The sequence below is a fragment of the Coffea arabica genome, chromosome 5c (genome assembly GCF_036785885.1).
Source record: "Coffea arabica cultivar ET-39 chromosome 5c, Coffea Arabica ET-39 HiFi, whole genome shotgun sequence".
Classification (NCBI taxonomy): domain Eukaryota; kingdom Viridiplantae; phylum Streptophyta; class Magnoliopsida; order Gentianales; family Rubiaceae; genus Coffea; species Coffea arabica.
In genome coordinates this window covers 48,410,076-48,433,924 of record NC_092319.1, presented here as the reverse complement: position 1 = coordinate 48,433,924, position 23,849 = coordinate 48,410,076, and the positions used below count along the sequence as shown (strand labels likewise).

At 37.3% G+C, this 23,849-nt stretch overlaps 4 protein-coding genes and 1 pseudogene across 4 annotated transcripts; 1 reads left to right on the top strand and 4 right to left on the bottom strand.

Annotated features, from left to right (window-relative positions):
• Positions 1 to 1,702: 1,702 nt before the first annotated feature.
• On the bottom strand, positions 1,703 to 3,436 carry LOC140007883 (non-specific lipid transfer protein GPI-anchored 30-like). Its single transcript, XM_072051507.1, has 2 exons — positions 2,217 to 3,436; positions 1,703 to 1,903 (listed from the first exon to the last, which is right to left on the bottom strand). Exons 1-2 carry the CDS (start codon positions 2,539 to 2,541, stop codon positions 1,800 to 1,802), a joined length of 429 nt encoding a protein of 142 aa, XP_071907608.1. The 5' UTR covers positions 2,542 to 3,436; the 3' UTR covers positions 1,703 to 1,799.
• Positions 3,437 to 3,580: 144 nt separating this feature from the next.
• On the bottom strand, positions 3,581 to 6,083 carry LOC140007882 (ER membrane protein complex subunit 8/9 homolog). Its single transcript, XM_072051506.1, has 5 exons — positions 5,621 to 6,083; positions 5,384 to 5,530; positions 5,187 to 5,246; positions 4,014 to 4,171; positions 3,581 to 3,899 (listed from the first exon to the last, which is right to left on the bottom strand). The coding sequence occupies exons 1-5, from the start codon at positions 5,822 to 5,824 to the stop codon at positions 3,869 to 3,871; spliced, it is 600 nt and encodes a 199-aa protein (XP_071907607.1). The 5' UTR covers positions 5,825 to 6,083; the 3' UTR covers positions 3,581 to 3,868.
• A 750-nt stretch (positions 6,084 to 6,833) lies between these two features.
• LOC113688919 (uncharacterized) lies at positions 6,834 to 9,305 on the bottom strand. Its single transcript, XM_027206746.2, has 3 exons — positions 9,166 to 9,305; positions 7,787 to 8,159; positions 6,834 to 7,193 (listed from the first exon to the last, which is right to left on the bottom strand). Exons 2-3 carry the CDS (start codon positions 8,067 to 8,069, stop codon positions 7,114 to 7,116), a joined length of 363 nt encoding a protein of 120 aa, XP_027062547.2. The 5' UTR covers positions 8,070 to 8,159; positions 9,166 to 9,305; the 3' UTR covers positions 6,834 to 7,113.
• Positions 9,306 to 10,702: 1,397 nt separating this feature from the next.
• LOC140004170 (GBF-interacting protein 1-like) lies at positions 10,703 to 19,691 on the top strand (annotated as a pseudogene).
• Positions 19,692 to 19,952: 261 nt separating this feature from the next.
• LOC113687742 (nucleotide-sugar uncharacterized transporter 2-like) lies at positions 19,953 to 23,410 on the bottom strand. The gene is made up of 8 exons (XM_027205281.2): positions 23,177 to 23,410; positions 22,951 to 23,072; positions 21,901 to 22,052; positions 21,519 to 21,727; positions 21,318 to 21,411; positions 21,040 to 21,206; positions 20,769 to 20,939; positions 19,953 to 20,634 (listed from the first exon to the last, which is right to left on the bottom strand). Exons 2-8 carry the CDS (start codon positions 23,027 to 23,029, stop codon positions 20,346 to 20,348), a joined length of 1,161 nt encoding a protein of 386 aa, XP_027061082.2. The 5' UTR covers positions 23,030 to 23,072; positions 23,177 to 23,410; the 3' UTR covers positions 19,953 to 20,345.
• Positions 23,411 to 23,849: the final 439 nt, after the last annotated feature.

Below are 23,849 nucleotides of genomic sequence, written 5' to 3'. Positions count from 1 at the left end.
GAATCGTTCAACCTACATAATCAACAGCCCCGCAAGAAAATTGTTATTGTGCTGGTTTTGATTGCAAAAAATCAACAACGATTCCAATCCAAGCAGGGCAGTTCATCATCTCAGGATTATACCAAACATGGCATGTAGGAGGTGGTTTGCACCAAATATAGCATTCCAGTTTATCATCTCAGGATTATCATGTAGGAGGATTATACCAAATATGGCATATATGTCACATCTCCCATTTCAAAACTGCCCAAAAAAAAGAAAGAAAAAAAAAATCTACCAAAACGGAAAGTATTATACTATACAACTCTCTCAGGATGCACCACTAAGAAGCACAAAGAAATGTCTCAAATGAGGCACAAATGAAAAAGAAAAAAGGGCTGTGAACAGAGAAAAAAAAATTGAGATGCAAAGTAAATTGTGGTTTTAGCATTGTGTCCATTAGCTACTGCATTCTGGAAACGTGTCTGTCGAAGTTCAGTAAAACCTGTATAAATTAGTAACATTAGAACCATATGAATTTTATTAATTTAAAGAGATATTAATTAATCGATAAATTAATAACTTATGAATTTATCGAAGGTACTTACAATTCAAAGAAAAACTAATTTAATCAACTAAAGTTCTATTTTATTTTATAAAATATGAACTATTCTATTAATATAAAAGGAGGCTACAAGTTTATAAAATATAAAGCAATCTCTATCTATTTGATTTGCAAGTATAATTTAATTCTATTAATATTTTTCATATATGTACGTAACTGATATCATTTTATATTTGAGATAAAAAAAGATTTAAAAATACTAAACGATAAATGTCTATCTCCATTTTATTTATTAAATGCAGACAATGAATCAGATTAAAAAAAGACAGCACCTTGAGCAAGCGAGTAAGAGTTGCCCAAGTTTAACTTTAGCTTTTTAGTTCTGTCCAATGTACCCAGCTCTCAGTTCCGATTTTGATTATATTTACCATTTGGAGTTCGAAATCAGTTGACTTAGATGTTACATAAATTGTTTGTAGATGAACATGACACCTCGGTTTTCTAGGGTGTTTGTATCATACTGCTTGTTTTTCCCTTACTTACGTTGGTTACAGAAACCTTTTAAAAACATCTAAAGTTTTTAATAAATACATCTCAAGAACACACAACTTTTTTTTTTCCCTTCCTTCTGTCACGAGCTGCTTGTTTTCCTACAAGGCAAGCTAGAGGTGCGATCCGTGTCACTTCTTCCTTGCCCCTTCAACCACCATTGTCGACCGGCACCTTCGCTAGTGCCGGCGCCCCATCTCTCTCTCTATCTTCCTCTCAAGTGGCCATTGTACAATTGGCATCCAAATATACCAGAACAACAAAAATTGAACAATTATTCTTGATTAATCCTTGTGGAACAGTGCAATTTCCGAGCGTGTATGTACATAAACTCTTATGTGATGAGGCATAAAAAACTAATGCTTAACCCTTGACATTCATTTTGCGTCCGTTTTTTTGCTGCATTGCAATTTCATTTCTTCTTTTTATCCTTTCTGTGGTCTACACACATTCGACATTAGTCTCCTTATTATGTTTCCAATCTATTGCAAAACGTTCTACTGTTTCCTGGGGGAAAAAACTCAAGAAAGAATTCGCCGATAAACTGCATATTTTCCTCCATGTAAAGATTTAGACTTCTTGAAAGATTCGAAAACAGGAGCAGCCAAACAAATATATTTTTAATTACCAACATTACTATCAGTCAGTACAAGAATTTTTCTTCAAATCGAAAATTGCTGCTAGACTATTTCTCCTATCCATTGCATTACAACGTGCTAAAGATAATTGATACCATCATCCATGAACCAGCGACCCCAGCCATGCTTGGAACCCGGAATGAGAAGCTAGCAGAACTTGAACTGGGTGCACCTGAAACAATGACGAAACATGTATAAAGTCAAAATCAAGCTATCTGATTCGAACCATTTATTGCAGCTTAAAGTTTCTTAAATTGTTGGCTCGTTCCAATGTTTTGTTAACCTTGAAAAATTTTAACAAAAGCACAGCCGTGAAAGTACTTTCAGCTTCTGTTCTCCAAATTTTCAGGACCGAAAAAAGGAAAAAAAAAAAAAAAAAAAAAAAAGAAAGGAAAAGGCCCTTTCCAATTTCTGGCAAAAAAATTTTAAAACCCGACTAGAATAAGCCATTATATGTTAGTCGGGGAGAAAATTAAGCAGCATACCAAGAATGCAGCCAAGAGGATTAATATGCACCCCACACCTGCCGGGCAATTGTTGAGCCTGAGTTATGTTAATTCCAGCCCTCTCAGCTTGATTAGCTCCCCTGATGCTGATCATACTACACAGGCATTCCGGCTCTGATCTGATTACAACTTTTAGGGGGTCGCAACAACTGCTAGGTGGATCCCTGTTCCCATTCAGGTAGTCCATGCAAGGCTGAAGTCGTTGTATGCAAGATTGGTCTTGAGCACGGATTTCCTCCACCCTCGAGGAGAAAGACAAGATGAACACCAAGGCTATACTGCAGTACCTGGGCACGAGTTTCATTTTTCCTATTCAATGGACGATGATAGTTAATTTGATAGCTGTTGTAGGTGGTATGCTTATATATTGACGCTGGAAGAAATGTTACAGCACGGGTTGGTGATCAAACTCCGGTTCGAAATTTGACTCTGATGTCATATTAGCTTTAGAGGAAAGTTCAAAGGCGCAGAGACAGATAAATAGGTTGAGCTACTTCTGAAACAAACTAGCAAATCTTACCCGTAAAAGAAAGGAATGAAATTTAATTAATCAAGCAATAGCAGCATCTCAGCATGCTGATGGATGCAATCCAATCTTACTTGTCCTCTTTCGTACGTTTGCACAGGATGATTCAATACTGGTCATATTATTTACTTTAACAGATTATCGTTTGTTTTCCAATTTCGCCTACCCACCGAGGAAGCATCATCAGACATGCGTCTCCATCCTTTAAATGTCCAGAAATATCATGCCAACTTTTCAAAATGGTACTATTTTTCCCCCCCTACTTGGCCAGAAAAAGAGCATCAGCCCAGGCCCCAGGTAAACACCTAAATTTCACATGCTGCTTCACAAGCATGCCGCAGTTGAATTTGTTATCATGTGAAGCACCAGAGTAGAAGCTCAAAGACTTTTCACTTGCGCTCGAGGCAGGGGATGCAAGCATATCAAACATGCAACAATTGCTTTATTTGTAAAATGCAGTTATTCCAGCAGGAACAAGAATCTGATGTTGACGACAGAAGAAATTGACAACCCCATCCGTGTTCCACTGAAACATAGACCCAAACACTTTTGTAACAATAAAACACCGAGCCATAAAAATGAAAACTTTTCCTTCACTTTCAATTATATGAAAGCAAAGTTTAACAACCTAAAGCTATATATGCCAATTCTCATCATCAAAAAAAATCCAGCATTCATTAACTCCATTAATTGAATTGGTCAGCGCATGATAAGAAAAGGGGTATTATCCATTTCACCTCCATAACAACACAAAACACCACAGAAAATAGGAGGTATCTTCCCAATGAAGACACCGCGATCTGCTGCACTGCAAACAGAATCTTCAAATTCTTCTAAGATAAATATTTTTAAGGTATCAGATACACAAGCTATTCTTCAAAGGTAAATATCCAGTTTCTATTTGAAAGTTATGCTACCAAAGAACCATTGATAATCAAATACACCATGAAAAATGTTTCTTCTACGCCAGCTTAAAGTATTGATCTTCATCATATTAGGTCTTTCAGAGAGCAATTGGTGTTGCAATCTCTTATCAATGCCACTGAGAAAAATAATTAAGAATTGCCAGCAGTTGCAGAGAACAAAATGACTCTGCAATCGAACTTTAGTTGAAAAGGTCTGAGTTTAGCCAGTCCCTGCAATAGAAAGGGAAATAGTAAATTCAGCTAACACGCTCAAAACTTTAGAGACGGCTTTAATATTTGATATTTCTATTTGGTTTAAAAGAAGACAATAGAGACAGTTATTACTTGCTAATATCATCAAGGTGGTCATCGAAATCTGTGATATCCTTCCATTTCTTAGATGATATAAAATCCAAAAGGATCACATTGGCTGAAGGCTCCTTGACAGTCAGCCTATCTGATCCAACTAGCTTCCAACTCCTAGATGCATCCTTTGTGTAAAGCTGAGAAGGCAAAAAAGACAAGTAGAGCGGACAACTAAATAAGTTAATCTTACAATCTCCAATAATGGTAAACTCACAGAATGGGGAAAATCACATTATAATCATCCAGCTCTATAAGATGCCATTTTCCACAAATGGACAACCAATATGTTATAAACAACATGGATGACTAAAAATATTGTTTATAAGGAATAAGAAGGTCATCACCAAAAGAGGAAAATATATATCTGCATTGCCGTATGATGAAGATTGGAACAGGTTCCACCTCAAAACACCCAATGAAAATAGAGGACAAAAGATTCAAGCTTAGTATGCACATAGCTAAAGTAGCATTGCAACAGTATGCCGGGTCTCCCTTGATGGTAAAGAATTTAATGCATGATTAATTCATTATAAACTCATGAAATGACCAGTAAAATCAAAACATGTATAACCTTCTGTGAAGGCGATCTTAGTAAAATAGTTTGGTCCAAAAGAATTAAGAAAATCATGTAAATATCAGCAAAGATGAACAGAACATCAAGCCATCAGGAGAAATTCGTGTTTTATTCAACATCAAAGAAAGGAATACAAGAAAGGAGATGAAGTCAAGCTAATTATAGCTTCTACAATTCACAAAAACCACAAAAGTCAAGCCATCCATTAAAAACATCAGAGTTTCTAATTTCTCATACAGTAACCAGTTTCATGACATATTACATGTATGGAGAATAAAAAAGGATTTGTAGGAGCTAGTTGTTTATGTGCAAGGAGTGACTGAAAATTGTTTTTCATGCATAATCAATTGGAGAAATCACAGTTATTTGTCTGTGATTATTTGTCTAATATAACACAATAAAGCAGAGCATACATGCTTTCTTCAGGAAATCGTCATCAAATTCTAGCAAAGGAAGCTTGTTTTTCCATTCCGTCAATTTCAAGTTAACAACCAACTAAAACCTCGGTTCCAACTAAACATAGTGAAAACAGAGATCCCAGTAACCATTAAATACATGAAATATTGCAGAAAACTGACCTGCATCACAGGATTCCTATCTTTCCCTTTCGGCAGAGCCTCAAGCTTTTTGTTATCCAGCTGCAATGCCATACATTACCATTCACTCAAAGTTTCAAATATTTCTCATTACTTTACAAATTCTAATACTTCTATATATCTACAAAAAGCTAGAGTTCGAGTAACTGAACGGTTATAACTAAATAAAGTATACATACCAAAAGCAAAGCAGCTCCAGGAAAATATTTGCTAATGTGATCACCAATATTCTTCGCCACATTGCTTAGCTCAAAATCATCAAATCTTTCGTTCGCATGAAAATAGCCCACAATGCTCAACCCTTTATCGTTGTAATACTCTTCTATCTGAAATTCCAATTAGAAAGTTCAAATTTTAACAGAAAAACCAGAAAAATAAAATCCCAAGATTGAGTCTTTCCTGCAAAACAAACTGACCATAATAAGAGCGATTTCCAGGGGAGGGAGAAGACCGATCTGGGAATGGAAAAGAGGGACTGAGTCGACGATTTCGACGGTGTCATCGCCGGAGAGCCGGCCCAGGAGGACTCCGTTGACGGCGGAGGTCTTGTGCTTTAGGGCGTGGAGGACCAGCTTTATGTAAGCGTTTTGATGGATCTCGTACTTCGTCTCGCCGCCCATAACTCGGTGAGTCCGATCGAGTTTCTGTTTAGATTTGGTATCGGGAGCGGCCGACGAAAAGGTTGGATAAGTCCCTGTTGTACTTGCTCCTGTGTCTTTACTCCCGGTCTGTGACTGGCTGGGAGACTATGCTTGTTAACTGATTACTCTGGCACAGGTTTCACAGGACAGATGGACAAACCGAAAAATTAAAAATAAAAAAGACAATTATGTTAGGTCCCTCGGTCGGCGCAGGTTAGGGGTCGACTTTTTCCTCTCTAGAATTTTCTAAAGTAATAGAATCGAAGGTTATTTAACTTCTTCCGCCTTTCCTTTCCTTTCCTTTAATATAGAATCATTTGTAACAATCGTACTATATACTTCAAAAATATAATAACAAAATAGAAAAGACAAATAACAAAACAGGGAGGAATGTACAAACAAAAAAAAGGGAACATAGAAAAAAAAAAAGAAAAAAGGAAACAAGGAGATTATAATGCATTAGTAGGGAAAACACCTTTTTTTCAAAGAAAAAAAAAAAGAGTTTTACTCTTATGCTTTGAATTCTTGATTTTTTAATTCTGATTTTGTCATTGATCATATTCGTTTATCTTAATAAAAAATTTAAAATTATGTTTAAATTTGATTTATTTATTTATTGAACCGAGTGTGGACCAAAGAATCCAGTTTGGATAGTCCTGAGTCTTTCACACATTAATTCCCAATTTTAGGATCAGGGTTTAAACTTAAACCACCAAAATAGTGTTCATATTCGTCGATTTGATTATTGGGTAATTTGGTTTGTCTTCAGCTCTATTCCAGAGAAATTTTCTTTGAAAATAGTCGTTTTTGCACAATGACCCTAATTATAAGCTATGCGTTACTTAAGCTTATTTAGGAAAACAAGAATGTTCATAGATTGAAGCATCGGTGTAAGGAATGACACTTGATGTCTGCTCCGATTTCAAGTTCTTGATTGCACACGTCTATTTCCTTTAATTTTTCAAACTCAAGCAAAAATCTAAGCTCATAGGCAAAAGAATCCAGTCATTTATTTAACATATAATCTCCTGATTGATCCAAAGATATCAAGAGTAACCGTAATGCTACGAACACTGACACTCAGTTCAAAGCTGCAGATTTTCCCCTTATCCGTGCAACATCAATACTTCAAGCAGAGGAATACAGTGAAGTCACTTTGTGAGTTTACATGAGCTTGTTTTGCATCACATGGTGAAATAACAACCAAAAAAGAAAAGGTGACGCTATATAGGCACAAGCACAATGGGATGTAAATGAAAACAGGTTCCTCAGTAATCAGGGATTGAGCCAAATCGATAACCTTGAGCACCCCTCCAGGCGTAATATGCAATTCTTGTCTCATAAAAACCTGCAGGTGTTGATCATAATCAGCATTGGCAAATATAAAAGGCTGGGCGCATAGTCAGCTGTTTGTCAAAAAACAGGTGCACTAAAAAGGGAATTGGCGTTAAGGACACGCGATAATAACATGTTTGGCTTATCATTCTACTTTGCCGGACCTGTTGATTGTAAATCCGGCTTTGAGATATTCAGGGGGGTTGGGGGAGGGGGGGCCGGAGGTTTCTCCTTCTCTTATCTTGCCAGAGATATACAAATCACTTTGGCCTTTAAAGAAGGAAAATCACATGCTGCAGCCTGACAGCAGCATCATTTTTAAGTTCTAATGCTCAATCAAAACAGAAACTACTTATCCAATGAATGAACCCGTCCATGACACCATTTGGTTTGCTTTTAGAAACCAAATGGAGAACTGATAAGGCTGATGCTGCAGAAATGCTATTCATAATCTCAAATGTCCTTCTATTTCTTTTTGCCCCAAAATGGTCCAAGCAGATATGCTATTCATCCAAAATATTTAGTGCTTCTCCTCTTTTTATTTGGACCCCTCCACGAAATTAGATAAAATAACTACATTTATATTGATGCGTACTTTTGACATACCAGGAAGGAAAGTAAGGAGTCCAAGTCCTAGAAGACCATATGCTTGGGAAGTATCTCCTCCCATGTGACCTGTGAAGATGAAGAACGATAACAAGAGAAGCAGACAGCCCAGAAACAGCAAAAATACTGCCAAGGTAATGGATTTCCAAGGGATTTTATCATGAGATTTTGGTGAAAAATCATATCGAGGGTCATTCCGCCTTCTCCCACTGCCATCATAATCATCATCCTCATCATCATAGGTAGGTAGATGAGTGTACTGAGAGTTCCTCCTAGAAGCCATGCAAGTATAATTCAAATCTTTATCTTCTCAGAGATATGTTCAATAATAATACCTTCGGTATCAGCACAAGTGAAGCGACCTAGAGACCAACTGCAGGACATATGTCAATGGATGTAAGTACACATTCATGAGTCTCACAAGAACAATTTTATCACTAATATCTACATGCAGAAACTGATTATCCAATTGGAGAGATGAATAAAAGGAAAACGCCTTTATCACCGGTAGGATGTATCCCAAAGTAGTACCTTTTCATGATATTCTGACACAATTCTAATGATATGTCTCAAAGATTATTATTCCTAAATAAACCCCTTTTTTCTGGATAAAACTGGCACATAAAGAAGTATGAACGATACAGAATTACTGGCTCAGACCAAACCTGGATCTAGTCAATTTAACTACATCAGTCTTGGAAATTAAGCATAAGGACCAGGCGCATAATTTTTAAGTAACTAATAGGCACAAAGCTGAGATCAATTTCTGCTATCAAATGGACATATTGGTAGTTCGCACAAAAAAAATTGCAGATGATCATTAACCTAACGATGGTAACCTTTCTGAATCAGCATGGTGCAGTTAGCAAATAAGAAATAATACATGTATTGATACACAAGTAAAGTTTAAGCATTTGGTTAAGCAGCAGTCAAAGCCATCATATTTTGCTATCAACAATAGATTCATCAGTTATAATCTCGTTATAGCATTCTCTCTTCCTCCCACCGCAACCTGTAGTTAATGGGATTTTGTAGTTCCAAGATCCTAACTTAGCAGTTAGTTTGCTCATGATAAACTAAAATACAGCAAAATAGAAGTAAAAACCCATTAATTTTGGCGAATATGGCAATCAATTTTACATCTTCTCATGATTCCTAGTCAATTCTACACCTTCACCAAGATTACTATACTTGCACTAGTCTTTTTCTGGCTAAATGGATGATTTGTCACTGAAATTTTCACAAGTAAACGAACGTCATCAAAAGGCATTACCGGTGAACATGCTTCAAGTTTTACATAACTAGAAATGCATCCAAATTTCTCGTTATATTTGCAGAGAAAAAGCGTAGGGCTAAAAAGCCAAGAGAATAATACTTACCAAGAGAAAAGGTAGTGAATTACGGACGAATCAAACTGTGGAGACGACCTTCCTGGTATCGAACGGGAGCTAATTTTTTATTCCTGCCAACAAAGTAAGAAACTTCCACCCAGAAAAATTCAAAATATTGACGAAAATGGTTTGTAAATTGCCCTGAATTCAATCATCAATGTTGCGGTTCCGGGTCCAGTTCCAGCTCGGCGGGTATCGGGTCAACGTGGATTGGGCTCGACCTATAAATCGGTGGGCCCATCGTGTTGACGATGAGTGCCGTGGATTAGCCCAACTCATGACCTTCCTTGTTTTTTTTTTTTTTTTTTTTTTTCCAAATGACCTTCCTTGTTCAGTCGTTGGTTTTTGTATATACTTCTTTTTCTTTTTTTTTTCAACACAGAGAGTATCTTAATTTTGCCGAATTAATTTTCCTGCGCTTGTACATCACGTCCCTCATGGATACACAAGCGTTAAGAATGGCCGAATCCGTTACCTCATAACGAAAATAGGCTACCTCGAGACCATCGAACCAACCTCGAGGGGTTTTGGATTTTGTATATACATTCCTTGACTTTAGATGCTATTCAATGGTAGTATTGACAACGAGCCTTGTCGAACTTATTTACCTAAACTCAAAAGTTCGATGAACCTTTTAACTTTGATGCTTAAACTCGACCTATATAAAATATAAGGGGGGGTCAAGATTGAACTTTAACTAGAACTGATCACATTCCAAATTGTAAGACAAGTAATTTATATCAGGAGCATCAATTTTTAGATAAATTAATAATTGTAAAAATATAAAAATATATATATAAAGTTAAAAAGAAAAACTTAATGAATTTTCGAATAAAATATTTAAGAGCTGGAATTCGATTCAATAATATATTTGAATAGTTTGAACTGGATCGAACAGCGCCTCTTACCAGTGAACCTTGAGGTTACAAGTTCGAATCTCCGCTCCGCTGGATTCCTCCGCGCATTTAACGTGTTCGGGTCGGATTGGGCCGCCAGACCCGGACCGCAGGGGATTAGTCGGGGCCCGTAAGAATTGACCCGAACACCCTTGCGTCGACAAAAAAAAAAAAAAAAAAAAAGAACTGGATTGAAGCTTCTAATCAAATTGCACCCCTATTAATTTGTCTGACACCCCTATTAATTCAACAGTTGCTCACGATCTATTATTGAGTTTGTTGACGGTGGAGAGAGAGAGAGGTGGAGACGGCGGTGACCTGAAATCCATACATTTTCACGTTTAAGAATTGCCAATGTGCAAATCAGTAACACAATAATGCGCTAGCAAAAAATGTTGGAGGATGAATTTCGACACATTAAGCAGACACGTTGTCTACTCTTGGTCAGTCACAGTCAGGCTCACACCATGAGATGGCCTGAGAATAAATCAAAATTGTTACTCATGGCCTATTGTTTTAGGGGGAAATCATGGATGAGAGGGAAAGATGGGCCCCCCACTTTTCATCTTAAGCCCCAGGCCCAACTTTACACGTAACCCCACATTTTCAATTTCCATTTTTATTTTCATTTCGTTTGCTCCAAACAAGCATACTTAAGCTGCTTATATTGAATTGTTTCTTCACCTCAGTTTTAAGTTCCCCCTCTTTCCCAGGCACACACACACACACACACACCCCCCAATCCAACCCAAACTCAAAATCTCCTTTCGAAGAAGTTTTATAAAGGTCTCTGTTTTAATTCTTCACAAACATTTGTTCGGAAATCTCCCATTCTCATTTCTTCCTCCCCCCCCCCCTCTTTCTGCATGCACAAATGTCTAAAAGTACTAACTAGTGTTTGATTAAAGAAAATTTAGGATTTTTTTGTGAGTTTTTATTTATTTTTTTGAAAATTTTTAACCTGTTTCTCTTCTTAGACGGAAGAATGAACAGCAACGCCAGCGATGTTCATAGGGTTGCGGCCGGAAATCTTGAGAAAACGATCCAAGACATCAAGGAGATCGCCGGCAAACACAGCGATGATGACATCTATGCAATGCTCAAAGAATGCAACATGGATCCCAATGAAACCGCTCAGAGGCTGCTTTATCTCGGTAAAACATTTCTGTCTTTTTCTATTTCTTTTGTTCTTCCTTTAGAACTAACTTTTGGTGTATATGGTTGCGTTTGAGTTGGCGCTTAATTAGGTGTTTATTTTTTCTTGTGTTCGTTGTTGCGTTTCTATATGGAATTCTTGATTCTCTTGTGAGGTAAAAGTGTTGTGGTCGTGTAACATTATTGTTATCGAAATGCCGTTGATCTATGGACTTGTTTCGCTGACTTTTATTGTTGGGCATCTGGAAATTCGGGCTGAGGATAAAGAGGGTGCAATCAAAAGATCCTTTTTCTCTTTCTTTTCTTTTAGTTCTTTCTTGTAAATTTTAAATTGATTGAATTGCTTCGGTTTGTGCATTTTTGAGTTTCTGAAATAGACGATACTCCGAAAAAATGTCGCAGTCTTTTGCTTACAATTTACTTTCTCTGTTCTCTCTCTGGTTTTAGTAAATAGTATAGTGGTGATTGCTCTAGGAATTCCTTTACTCAAACCATGCCTTTCTTTTCCCTTTTTTCTTTATTTTGTCCTTTCCATTTTCCATTTTGGTGATAAAATGTGATGTTTGATTCATATCAGTGGCACTGAGATTGTCAAGAAGAGGAAGTGGTAAAGTAGACCATGACATACTCATATGTGATTTTTTTTTTTCCTTTTGTTCTTTGCCGTGGCTTCTTTTTCTCTCATTTTTATATAATTGAAAATTTGTGAATTGCTCTGCATTCAGTGTATGTACTGGTATGCAATGTGAAGGGACAGGTAGGATACTAGTCAATGGGATTCTTTATTACTTGTTATCCTTTGCAGGAGAAATTAAGCCGAGTTGGTGCCAACCTTGGTTTTCATACTTATCTGTAACAATTTTGTCTTTTCTTTTTCTTTTTTCTCTCCCATTTTACTGAACGGTTACGAGTCACTTAATAAAGATGACGAAAGACTTAGAAAAGCAATTTGTGAGGATTTTTTATCGCTTGTCCAATTGCATTTCTATGTTAAATAAGATAGGTTACGTGGCCTCTGCATTGGATGTATTCATGACAGAAGCGTATCTTGTTAAGAAAAGTGAGAAAGGAAATTGTATTACGCGAGCATCCACGTGAATGTGGGCCATGTAAATGCAAATTGAAAGGCGAGTAAACAAAAATGTGTGACGTGGCCATTTGCATGTACATTGACCAAGTAAATGCAAAGTGAAGTTGAGTAAGGAAGAAGTATAATGTGGGCATTTACTTGTGTGCAGTCCTAGTTAACACAAAGTGAAATTGTGAGTCAAGGGAAACGTGTGAGCTGGGCATTTAGGCATATGCACTCCAAGTATAAGGTGAGTAGATGAGAATTTATAGCAAGGACAATTTACAAGTACATGGTCCAAGTAAATGCGAACCCTGCTCCCACGGTCATTGTTGGCTCTTTGCAAATTCTAATGATCCTGTTTATTGTTTATTTCCTTTTCTATTTGCAAAATACTCAATGCTATTATGACCTTCAATTATGCACAAGTACTACTCAAAGTTTGACTGCATTGGCAATAAATACATTTTGTGACTGTCCCTTTTGGTGCTAATTTTCTTTTACAAAATTTACAAGCTACTTATGAATTGTTAATGGCTATGCTTTTATGTATTTTTGCATGTGCATATACTAGAATGTCTCCATACTTTTACATGGTCGAGATAGGAAGATCAAAAAGTCAGTTTTGCCATGTTCTACTTTACAATGACTGCTTGAACGACATTTTTGTGTTTGCACATAAAGTTCATGGGAAGTTGTGTTATATGGTGACTATACTGAGCAGCTTGAGATTGTTGGGGTCAGTCTCTGTCTCCATCTTACTTTTATAGTGATGCACCAAACACAGAATAAACTTCTTGTGTTCCTGGGTGTTGGTGACCTCATCTTCTCTACTTTGTTAGATTAGTCTTCGAAAGCTTTGTTTGTTTCTAATCTACTATGTTCTTCTTCTTTAAAAAAATCATCCCAACTTAGTCAAGGTGATTCTGCTAGCCCTTTTAGAATAACTCTTTTTTCTTCATTATCTGTTCTGATATGGTTTTACATTTTTATTACTTTTTTCTTCATTTTCTGTTCTGAATGTTTTATTACTTTTTTCGTTGTTTTCTGTTCTAATATGGGTTTTTATGTTTTATTATACATTTATTTTTTTAAAAAAGGGATGAGCTCTTCCACTTGTTTGTGCAGATACATTTCATGAGGTCAAAAAGAAGCGTGATAAGAGGAAATCTGTAAGTATTACTATCTTGCTGTTTTCTCCTTATGTTCATATGCAAGCATAGTTCGTTAAATTTTGTCCGGGACCAAATTTAGTTTTATAACATGGTAGAGCACTACAAGATGCACTGTTATCTAGTTTCTTGTTGGAATACCTGGTTGGACTTTTCTAGGTTTAAATAATGATCCATTGTGCTTTCATTTGTTGCTTATCTTATCATTTTGTTATGTGTCTGAGATTATGCAATGCATCGCACTAAGCCACTGGTCAACGTGAAAGATTAAACTGTTACTGGATCTGTCGAAATTTCTTGCATGACCTAGTGAAGTCACTTTTGATCTCCCCTTTTATTCCAGATTTTGTGGGAATTTACAGAGAAGATAGGCATCAGATGTCCTTTTTTCAAACAGCTGCTTTTTTTAAAGTAATCAGGTGCATATGAACTGGAACCTGGTTGATGTTTAACTAGTTTAACCTGTATATCTTGTCTAAAGTTAAAATTAATCAGTTGGCCAATGGTTAAGAATAAAGTTTACAATTTGTCTGTGTATGTATCCATGGGCTACATTTACACTTACAAATTACAGTTCTGCTCTTTCCTTTCTGAATACTATGCAAGTTCATTAAATTTTAAAATACTAAAAGCTAGCATTATCTGTTCAATTTCCTTTCAGAATGTAAGCATCCAAGCCAATGAACGACCTAGATGGACATCTGGCATGCAGCGGCGAGGGGCTAGGGGTGGTCGTGGGAACGATTATTATACAAATATTCCTAATGGTATACTGTCAAGTTTGACCATTAATGGGGATTCTTTTGCATTAATATCTTTTGACTTGTATACGGATTATTTTGTATTAACGTCTTCTGATTTGTATGCTATCCGTCTCACTTAGTTGATTGTTTCTGATAATATTACATTGGGCTGCATTTTTTTTACATGGAAGTAATGTACTTAGTAGGAAGATAACCATTTCCAGAAACCTGATATTATTATTTTTTGCACATGCAAATTCATTTATGCATTGTCTTTCTTGTACAAAGTCTTAAAGGATTGATTAATTATGTTTAAATGCTTCTTGTTGTAGTGAATGCTCTTAAGCTGTATATTTTGCCCTTCTGTACATTATTGAGCCTGTGAATTGTATATGTAATTCTCATGAGCATGACTAAAGTTCTGACTGTATATCCCCACAGGGTGACCCAGATTGTTTTATGCTAAAAGACTTGCTCATAGATGGTGTCTTAGGATCCTGGATGTGACTAATTCTATGTTCTCTATTAGTGTGATAAGGATTGAGAAGACTCTCTTACTTCCCTTTTTTTCTCAGCCAACTCTTTGCAGTACACTGAGGGAATCTTTTGTTTTTGCCTGGATCACATAAATTCAGATTAGATGTTGGTCTTCTGCTACCATGTATTTACCATTTGGTGCCATCTTTTTTCAGATGCTGGATGCAGAAGACAAGTGAATGCCAGGCAGGAAAATAGTGGCCCTAGCCATGCAGAGAGAAGTGCCAAGCTTTTGCTGCCAGTTCAGCCTAGAACTGCAAGCAATGCAGCACCTCATAGTACTAAGTAAGCATTTGCATCATAAGTTCTTCCATTGCCTCTGCTAAAATGAGCTTCAGTGCTTTAGGAGTTTGAATTGAAGTCACCTATGCAAAAGCTTACTGGCATAACGATGATTGTTCACAGTTCTTCAGTTACCCCTGTTTATGGACCCAGAAGTGTATCTAATGGGGGCTCAAGCAATGAACATATTCCCCGAGCATCTGCAGTTAATATTATGGACCTCGGTCGGGGTACTTCTGTTGCTGATGTCAATAAATTGATAAAAAGGCCAGCTCTGCCAGCTCTTGCTGTGAAGCAGCTTTCAAATTTAAATCCTGGCCCCACTCCTACCTCTACACCGACTACTGCCTCCAATAGTTCATCAGGTGCAAGATTTGACGGAAGAAATTCGGAATCTAGATCCAGTCATTTACTAACTTCCATGAATTCAGCTCCTGTCTCAGGTGTCTATTCATCTGCTTCAGATCCAGTGCTACTACCATCTCTCAACCCCCGAAACCCAGGAGCAGTGGGCACCATAAAACGTGAGACAGGAAATCAGCGATGTGCTGTTGAGATTATTGGTTCTTCATCAGAAAGCAGGTTGACTGCCGGTCAAGATGTCAGAAACCGCAGTCAAGCTGGTACTGAAACCAACAACAGAGCATCCCAAGAAGTTGAGAAGAGTCAGTATCCTGAACCTTCAAGGACATCATCTTTGTTGAACCATGACAAGTCATCCACTGTGAATAACAAGCAGGATGGTTGGCCCACCCAACAAGTTAATGGTCCTTCAAAAGGTACATCTACAGTTTTTAAGTCCTAGGCTTCCTATTTTGTCTTAGAGATGATGTAGTTTTTTTTTTCCCAAAAAAATTCTGGAGAGATTTGTTATCACTTGAAGATGAGAATGCCTTACTTGCCTGCAATTACATCAATATCCTGTTATTTTAGGTCTCTTCATTCATGGGTTTCATTAGCAAAACAATAAAATTTTCTTTTGTTATGTTCCTTTTTTTTGGTGGGAGGAGGGTGTTCCAAGGAGATGGATCTTGTATCGTTTGTGGATATTAATGTTTTGTTAGTCCTGCAACATGTAATCATTACAATTACAATGCTCCACCATCTTGTAGAAGCAAGAAAGAACATTATTTGCTCTATGTTAGGGTATCCAATAAAGTTGTTCTTTTACCTTGCAAATAATGATAATGCATCATAATCTCTGAACAAAACTATGCCTTCTGATGTCAGTCATCTGGGTTTTCCTTTCATTATGTGTCTCCTTAATTATACAAAGGGATAATAAGAAAAATGTATATCATTTTCAATTTTTTTATTTTATTTTTTGGTGATCTTACTCTTCTCCTGATTTTGGCCCAGTGATGAAATCTCAGGGTGTAACTGTAGCACTTGGAGCCAATATGCAATCACTTCCTGAGCTGAATAGCTCTGTTTTGGAGCAAGCAACACCGCAGCTGGAGATGAAGTTAGAGAAACTAAATATCTCCAACCGTCAACCAGTTATTTTTCCTGATCATATTCAAGTGCCTGAAGCTTTTCGGAATGGGCTGACATTTGGTAGTCTGGATGATGCTTCAGGACTGAGCAAAAATGGAATCAAGGACTCCAAGTGTGTGGAACGAACTGTACTGATGAACCATGATGCTGCTAGGGAACCACCTATTCGGTAAGGCAACATAATTTTCTTCTTTCAGCTTTTAGATCCTTTTTTTTTCTGCTTCTTGTTAAGTTTAAAATTTATGCTGAGAGTGAAATAATGAGACACACTTTTTTTTTAATATAGCTAATATGCATTTTTTAAATCTTTAAGTATCTACAAGAAAAATGGTGACTTTTCAGCCTACTGAAGATAATTTACTTTTTTTTAGCAGTAGATTTTGTTCCCCTTTTTTCAACTTCACTATACCTTATTCTTTTAGTTTTTTGGCTGATAGAGGAACTATGATTTGTTTTTGCTCATCTTTTTTTTTTTTTTTTTTTTATATCTCTCATTTATTTGGTATGACATTTGTATCCAGTCATCATGTTGCATCCTCGGCTGCCCTTGAGGATGACTGCCCTGGCCATTCACAAACTCATTCAAATGCACCTGAAAACTTATCACCTTTAGAAGTAGATGCCTCATCTGCTGCAGCTGTCAAGTCTCACCACTTGAAGCCAGAGATGCAACCGCTTACCGGAGGATCGCAGTACCCTCATCTGCAGACTGCCTCTGAGTATAGTTTTGGTTTTGTGCCACCAATGCTAGGGCCCCATGTTGTGCAGGTTGAAGCAACTGAGGTAGAGTTTTCTGTTTTCTGAAGGTTGAAAGAAACCATTACCGACTTAAAATATTGCTATAGATGGAAGTTGTTGAGTGAATGTGCTTTTTCATGTTGCACTGAACTATACATGTTATCAGTGTTTGTTGGGCTAGGAGCCTTCTACTTCATGACTTGCTATTCTCTCATATTCATTTCAACACAAAAGAGATTTTTAATGTTTTTGAAAGTTTTCATTCCTTTACTTATTCTGGTTTGGTAAATGATGATGACACTTGCATATACATGTCAACTTACAGGTAGGGAATTCTCCAGTTCCATCAACATCAGGTTCATCTCAACCTGCAACTCAGCCTTTCGGAGTTGGACAGAATTCTGTTGCTATTTCACCGCAATTGATTCCTTTGCTCCGGCAGCCATATCCGTCTAACTATATTTATAACCCTTATTTCCCTCAGCTTTATTTGTCCCATAGCGCCCACCAATTTCTGGGCCACAGTGGGTTCGCTCAACAAGCTTCAACTGGCAACATATATATGCCACCACCACCAGCGGCCACAGGGGTTAAATTCCCTGTTCCATCAATGTACAAGCCTGGAGCCATTGCTGGAAATATGGGCCCAGTTTGGTATTCCATCCGGATATGGTTCGTACGGGTCTTCTGCTGTTGGTTATGGTCTTGGTGCAGCCATGACGCCTGGTAGTTCTGCTGGTAACGAAGATCTTGCTGCAGCTGAGCTGAAGGAAAAGAACATTTATTCAACGCTTAAGCAGGTTTTTGATATTGTTTAAGCACCTTAACCTTTTTCTTGTCTTACTGCATAATTGGAGGAGTAGTTTTACTTGGTCACTAGACCAGTAAACATATGTTATTTGGTCTTCTTTTCAAATTAGTTGGAGTTTATGTTACGATTATATTTTTTTCATTTGACTTGTAGACATATTATTTTGTTTTCTTTTCAAGCATGTAGTTGGAGTTTATTTAGTGATCTAGTATTCTCTCATTTAACATCCATGTCGCAATTTCTTATTGTCATGGTGTTGCAATGAAAAACTTTGATGCCAGCATTGCAGAAGATTCATGATTTGCTGTTATTTTAGAAATTTCAAGCCTCTTGTTTGTATGGTTTTGACAGGCCATATGAATTTTATTGGCGCTTATCAAGAATGTTTATTTGTAAAATCTTAGTTGTTCTGCGCTTGAAACATCTCCCCCTTCCACTTAGAATAGTTCAATTCTTGCTATTGGCCACAATGTTTTGGGTATAACACATAATGTGATGCTTAAGTTACGTAAATACTGAACCTAATGAAGCAAAGCAATCATACTTTGCATTCCTTTCCTCCCTTCACAATCCCTTTAAAAAACATGTGAATCAAATTGACTTCCTCCGGATTTTGATTATCTGCAACTACCTCTCGGAACTCTTCAATTTACATAAATCTCTACTGTTTTCCTTTGTTTCAAAGCACTCGTGTGTATGCATGGAGTACCATTGCTGGAGTAGCAGAATGATGGTGCACAGCAGAACTTTCTCTCCATTAGATGTAGCAGTTTGACGAGACTAGAGCTAACAACTTCTAATCTGTATGTGCAGAGTGAGGAGCCACATGTCTGGACATCTGCTCCTGGACGAGATATGTCAACTTTGCAAGCAAATATTTTCTACAACTTTCCTCAGGGACAGCACCTTGCTTATTCCCCTGGTCAGGGCCCTTTATCTGGAGTGTATCATTTTACTCAAACAACGGGGGCGCCAACAACTGTTCAGTCACTTGCCCAACAACCCCAGGCAGTTGGAGGATCAGTTGAATCTGTGGTTGATCCAACAGGCACATATCAACAACCTCACTCAATGATCAATTGGAACACCAAATTTCTGAACAGAGAGAATGTGTGAGGAACAAGGGTGCAAACATGCTATTTGGTGGTGCTATGCTTGTAGGCATGGCTGGAGTGCAATGGATTGGCCTGATCCTAGTGTAAATAGAAACATCTGCCATAAAGTTACAGGTCTGGAGGGGGAAGTATATAAGGACGATTTGCCTTGTTATACAAGAGTGTAGGGCTTTTTGTGACACTTTGCAGGTGTCAGCTTTACTTTTCTTTTGCCCTTTTGGTTTTTAGAGGTACTTGCGGCCTCATCAAATTGATCTATGCAGTATACTGACAGCTTCTTCGAAATATATATATCCATTAGACATTTGCGGGTCAGAGGAATATGGTAGACTAGATTAGGACAGGTGGGATAGTTTGGTAATTCCATATCCCCTGTATTTCACCTGTACATGAAATTTTGATAGCTAATTTATATGATATACTGTATAATTTGCCGCTTAGATGAATGGTAACCATGTATTATGTATTATCTGATAATTTGACTTTATTATTTTTTCAATTTGTTTACGGAGCAAGTTTTTTTTTTTTTTTTTTTTTTTTCTGGCACCAGTGTATTACTGGATGCAGATTGCAACAGCGAAGACAGTTTGGGAGCAAACAAACAAAAAGAAAAATTAAAATACATTGAAAGTTAACTAACCAAACACCAATAGGTGGAAGCACTTGGTACATGAATCTAGTGTATTGATTCCTTCCAAAAAAAGAAAAAAAGAATCGACCAGTGTATAGATTAATGTGGAAACGGAGAGAGAGCCAATAGGGTATATAAGTTCTATGAAAAATAGAGCCGCACAGATTTAAAGATCAGAAGGGGCGGCGCATATCTGCTGCAAGCAAAAGCAAGCACCTCTGTTTAAGAACCTAGTAATGCAGATTAGAAGTGATGCAAGTGCAATCAGGTTCGTCGTGTCTTCATCTGCGTAAAACTTTGATTACCTCTCTGTACATGGCTACATTGTCTAGTTTTTTAGCTCATAGCAATCGCACCTTTTAAGTTGCATGGACTGCTTAGGAAAAAAAAAAAAAAAAAAAAGTTGCATGGACTGTGGATGGTAACATTGCCTCAGCAAAATGAACCGGATATCATACGGTAGTTTCGCTGAATCTCTTTCGAGGGCAGAACCAAAAGCTATTCTGTTTAGATAATTCTCGTTCAGACAGAGTTGGAGCCGGAGGCAGTGCCTGCATTTGCCTCATTCATGTCTTCCTCAACTGTTTTGGGTTTTTGAGAAGGAAGATTTTGCTTTTGAAGTAAACTACCCTCTTTCTCATGTGATTCCCTTAGATTAAGCAAGGTGTAGACTGACATTCCAGCAAGAGCAGCTACGGCACCACAAAGACTAAGTGGCCCTGGATCCGAACCGAATACTACGTTTCCTGCTAAAAGAATGACACAAGTTTTGAATTGCCCTAAAACGACATGTGAGGTTGCAGAAGTCGCACTGCATGGTTAGGGCAAAAAGAAAAAATGGTTCAGAGTCCTATCCTTAAAAGCATAAAAACTTCAGATCTGTGGACTCCTGCACGGACACATAAAATGACCAGTCTAAAGTCTTCTATTTAAAGAGTTTCGTACCCAAGTGCCAAAGCTCCAGAAAGTTGCAGGAGAAAGCCAAGCAAAGCCGATATAAGAATGGCAGTCGCATTATGGACATCCCATTTGAAGGACAAAACTCCAGGCGGATCCAACCATGGCATAAGAGTTAGTAAGAAGAGTACTGTGACCGGGGTGGTCTTCCACATTAACCTACATGTGATTTTTGTCTCCTTAAAGTCCATCGGTGACTATTTTGATGTCTCATTTCTACAAACAAACAAACAAACAAACAAAAAAGGGACAAACTTACGCTAGAGCAGTCCAGTTGCCTTGCTGCTGGAGGTTAGACCAGAGGATCTTATTTATAGCACTTGGAACAATCCAAGCTATTGCAACAACAGCGCCAAACAAATTGAATTCCAGGTCCGTTACAGTTGCAACAGCTACACCTACTGAGACAAGAACTAGAGCTAGAACCTGCATCAAAATGTGAACTCAATATTAGTGGAGGTTTCCAAATTTCAGAGACACAATTGACATAATAGACATAAAAAGTTTCTGGTGAAGCAAGACTAATTTTTAGATCACCTTCTTAAAAGATATTGCTTTTCTGAAAAGAATGAACTCCGCTATCACAATAGTTGGAGTGACGGCAATTTTAGCCATCTGATAAAATCCAACACTGTGCATGAGCTGAACTTAATCAGGGAACAAGACATTGTTGTCCCTTGCAAGTGGCGACAAGTAAGAATAGAACTGTAAGTAGGAGAAAGAGACTCAGATAAGAACCTGTTATGCTTTAGGCTAACATTGGCAAGGCCAGAAGCAAAAGCCATGACTGCACCCAAAGAGAAAAGTGAAGAGAATGGAGTAGATCGAGAAGGAGGAGAAACCGGAAGCAAGGAAAGTGCCTTGAAAATGGCTAGTAAAATCCAGGCAGTAGAGTAGTGAATCAAAGTAAGGAATATTGGGTAGTTAAATCCAACTCTGCCCATAACCTGTGACCAGACCATCAAGACCAAATAATCAGCCTAATATAGCACATTGATACAATACAAAAAACTTGCATATTTGTAACGTCTCAATCTCGTTTCAATGTTCTTCTCTAAGTTGGTTGCTACAATTGCAAACAAAAAAGTACTACGAGAGGGAAAGAGAAGGAAAAACAGACTAATTTGTTCCCCAGAATTATCGACACAGCAACCGTAAAGTTGAAGGTCATTGCTGCACTAGGTCCACAGTATCGTTCCTGTTGACGTTTGGCGCCCTCTGAAGTCCGAAACTCGTTGTAGAGGGAACTTCTGAGTTCTTCCAATGCACGGCCTGGTATCAAGAGAAAGACAAAACTGATGGATGTCAAGAATAAAGATAATCAAGTTACTACAAGCTAATTAACTCGCTTTAAGTGGATTTTAATTCTCAACTCTTGGACTCGAGATCCAGGTCTTAGTCTTAATCAGTTTCATGAGACTGAAGCTGCGAATGTGATGATATCAAGATGAAGTTTCAGAGAAGAGCAAGGCAAAGCAGCAATTTGTGAAGTGCTACACTTAACATTGATACAAGAAATACAAACGGAAATCTAAGGTGCGAACTTTAGTTTCTATAAGATAACTATGTTGATTAGCATTGAGAGCAGTAGAAGCCATTCTAGAGTGCTTGTATTTTCATGTAAAAGAAAAAAAGACAGCTTTATACATAGAACATGCTTGGAACAATCCTGCTAAGAAATGAGAATCAACAATACATTTGCAGTATGTCTAACTTAATACTAGCAGCTTACTTTCATCACGGAGTTGATATCAACATGAATTCTCTCCGTCTTTGCCAAGTAATTGCAACTAAAATTCATCAACATTAATTTTTTTCCCACTTTCTACGATGTATTTTGTTATGCAAGTGGAAAAAAAAAAAAAAAAAACATGCACCCAGAATTCTTGATCGTTGATCGTTGATGCATTTTATAATTTTAAAAGGATTCAAAACCACTCAACTAGAACATATAAAAAAAAAATAGTTATTCTTGATCTGATGTAACTAGGAGAAATAAAGCTAGCTAAAAACATGCAGCCAGAATTCTCGAAGAAGCCAATAGGTGAAAATGGTTTCCGGTTGTCGAATGCGCAGAATGTATTAGTATATCGAAGCATTATAATCCAAACGCGGGCTTAACCTTTTCTCAGAAAACAGCAAATGAAAATTTATCGGAAACAGGAGAAACCTGCTTCGCCTGCATCACTATCCTTTCGTTTGATAAATCTTTTGACGTCATTTCCCGGCGAAGAACCGAAGAAGTCCATATGCACCCGCCAAAATGCATGTGTAAACCTTGAAGCAATGTGCCTGTCAAGTAGTATACATATTAATTGTACAAGTCTATAATTCAACGATAAAGGAATCATAAGAGTATTAGTAGTAATAAATTTGCACGAAAGACAAATTCATACTGTCTGGTAAGATCCTGAACAATGAGATAGATGGTCGAGAACAGAAGTGTTTTGAAGTTGAAAATTTGTTTCAGGTTTTTATGGTTAAGAAGAATAAATGGGTAAATTAGGCCTTTGACTGATATGCATTGATTTATGTTTGCAGATTTATTTATGATCCAATCGGTGGTGAATTTGGATGACCACCACAAGCATCAAAAAGGGGCACTTGTAAAACAAACGAGAATCCAATGGTGTCACTACTATTTGATGATTATTACGAGAATGAAATTAATGAAAGTACAGCAACTAATTAAAAACCTCCACAAGAATATATATATACATATATATATATATATATATGGTTATGGTTATTATCACTGCTGCTGTTAGAGGAGGAACATTCAATCATAACATACCCTACCCATGATCATGATGTTCAAGAAGCTGTCAAAACTTCTCAGTGAAAGTACCCATGAATTTCGCGGATCTCACCCTTTTATTTAGTTCAAATTAACAGAGCATCTGATAATTTTCACATCTCCAACCACTTAAACTTGGGATCTTTCATTTAAAGTTTATTTTGCCCCGATTTCAATGTTTTCATAGATTTGTAAAAATAAATCCTGCCGCTTATATGATTTTTGCTGGAGAGAACATTTTACTCGTCCTTTTTCTTTCCTTCTTTCTTCTT

Excerpts from the sequence above, each read along its gene's own strand:
- LOC140007883 (XM_072051507.1), bottom strand. The coding sequence starts at position 2,541 with ATGAAACTCGTGCCCAGGTACTGCAGTATAGCCTTGGTGTTCATCTTG. Across the intron at positions 1,904-2,216 it reads TCCTCTTGGCTGCATTCTTG|GTGCACCCAGTTCAAGTTCT; the intron begins GTATGCTGCTTA and ends TCATTGTTTCAG.
- LOC140007882 (XM_072051506.1), bottom strand. The coding sequence starts at position 5,824 with ATGGGCGGCGAGACGAAGTACGAGATCCATCAAAACGCTTACATAAAG. Across the intron at positions 5,247-5,383 it reads CTGGAGCTGCTTTGCTTTTG|CTGGATAACAAAAAGCTTGA; the intron begins GTATGTATACTT and ends ATGGCATTGCAG. Across the intron at positions 3,900-4,013 it reads CACCTTGATGATATTAGCAA|GGACTGGCTAAACTCAGACC; the intron begins GTAATAACTGTC and ends TTTCTATTGCAG.
- LOC113688919 (XM_027206746.2), bottom strand. The coding sequence starts at position 8,069 with ATGGCTTCTAGGAGGAACTCTCAGTACACTCATCTACCTACCTATGAT. Across the intron at positions 7,194-7,786 it reads ACTCCTTACTTTCCTTCCTG|GTTTTTATGAGACAAGAATT; the intron begins GTATGTCAAAAG and ends CAACACCTGCAG.
- LOC113687742 (XM_027205281.2), bottom strand. The coding sequence starts at position 23,029 with ATGGACTTCTTCGGTTCTTCGCCGGGAAATGACGTCAAAAGATTTATC. Across the intron at positions 21,412-21,518 it reads GTTAGCCTAAAGCATAACAG|TGTTGGATTTTATCAGATGG; the intron begins GTTCTTATCTGA and ends GCTCATGCACAG. Across the intron at positions 21,207-21,317 it reads AAGCAATATCTTTTAAGAAG|GTTCTAGCTCTAGTTCTTGT; the intron begins GTGATCTAAAAA and ends ATTTTGATGCAG.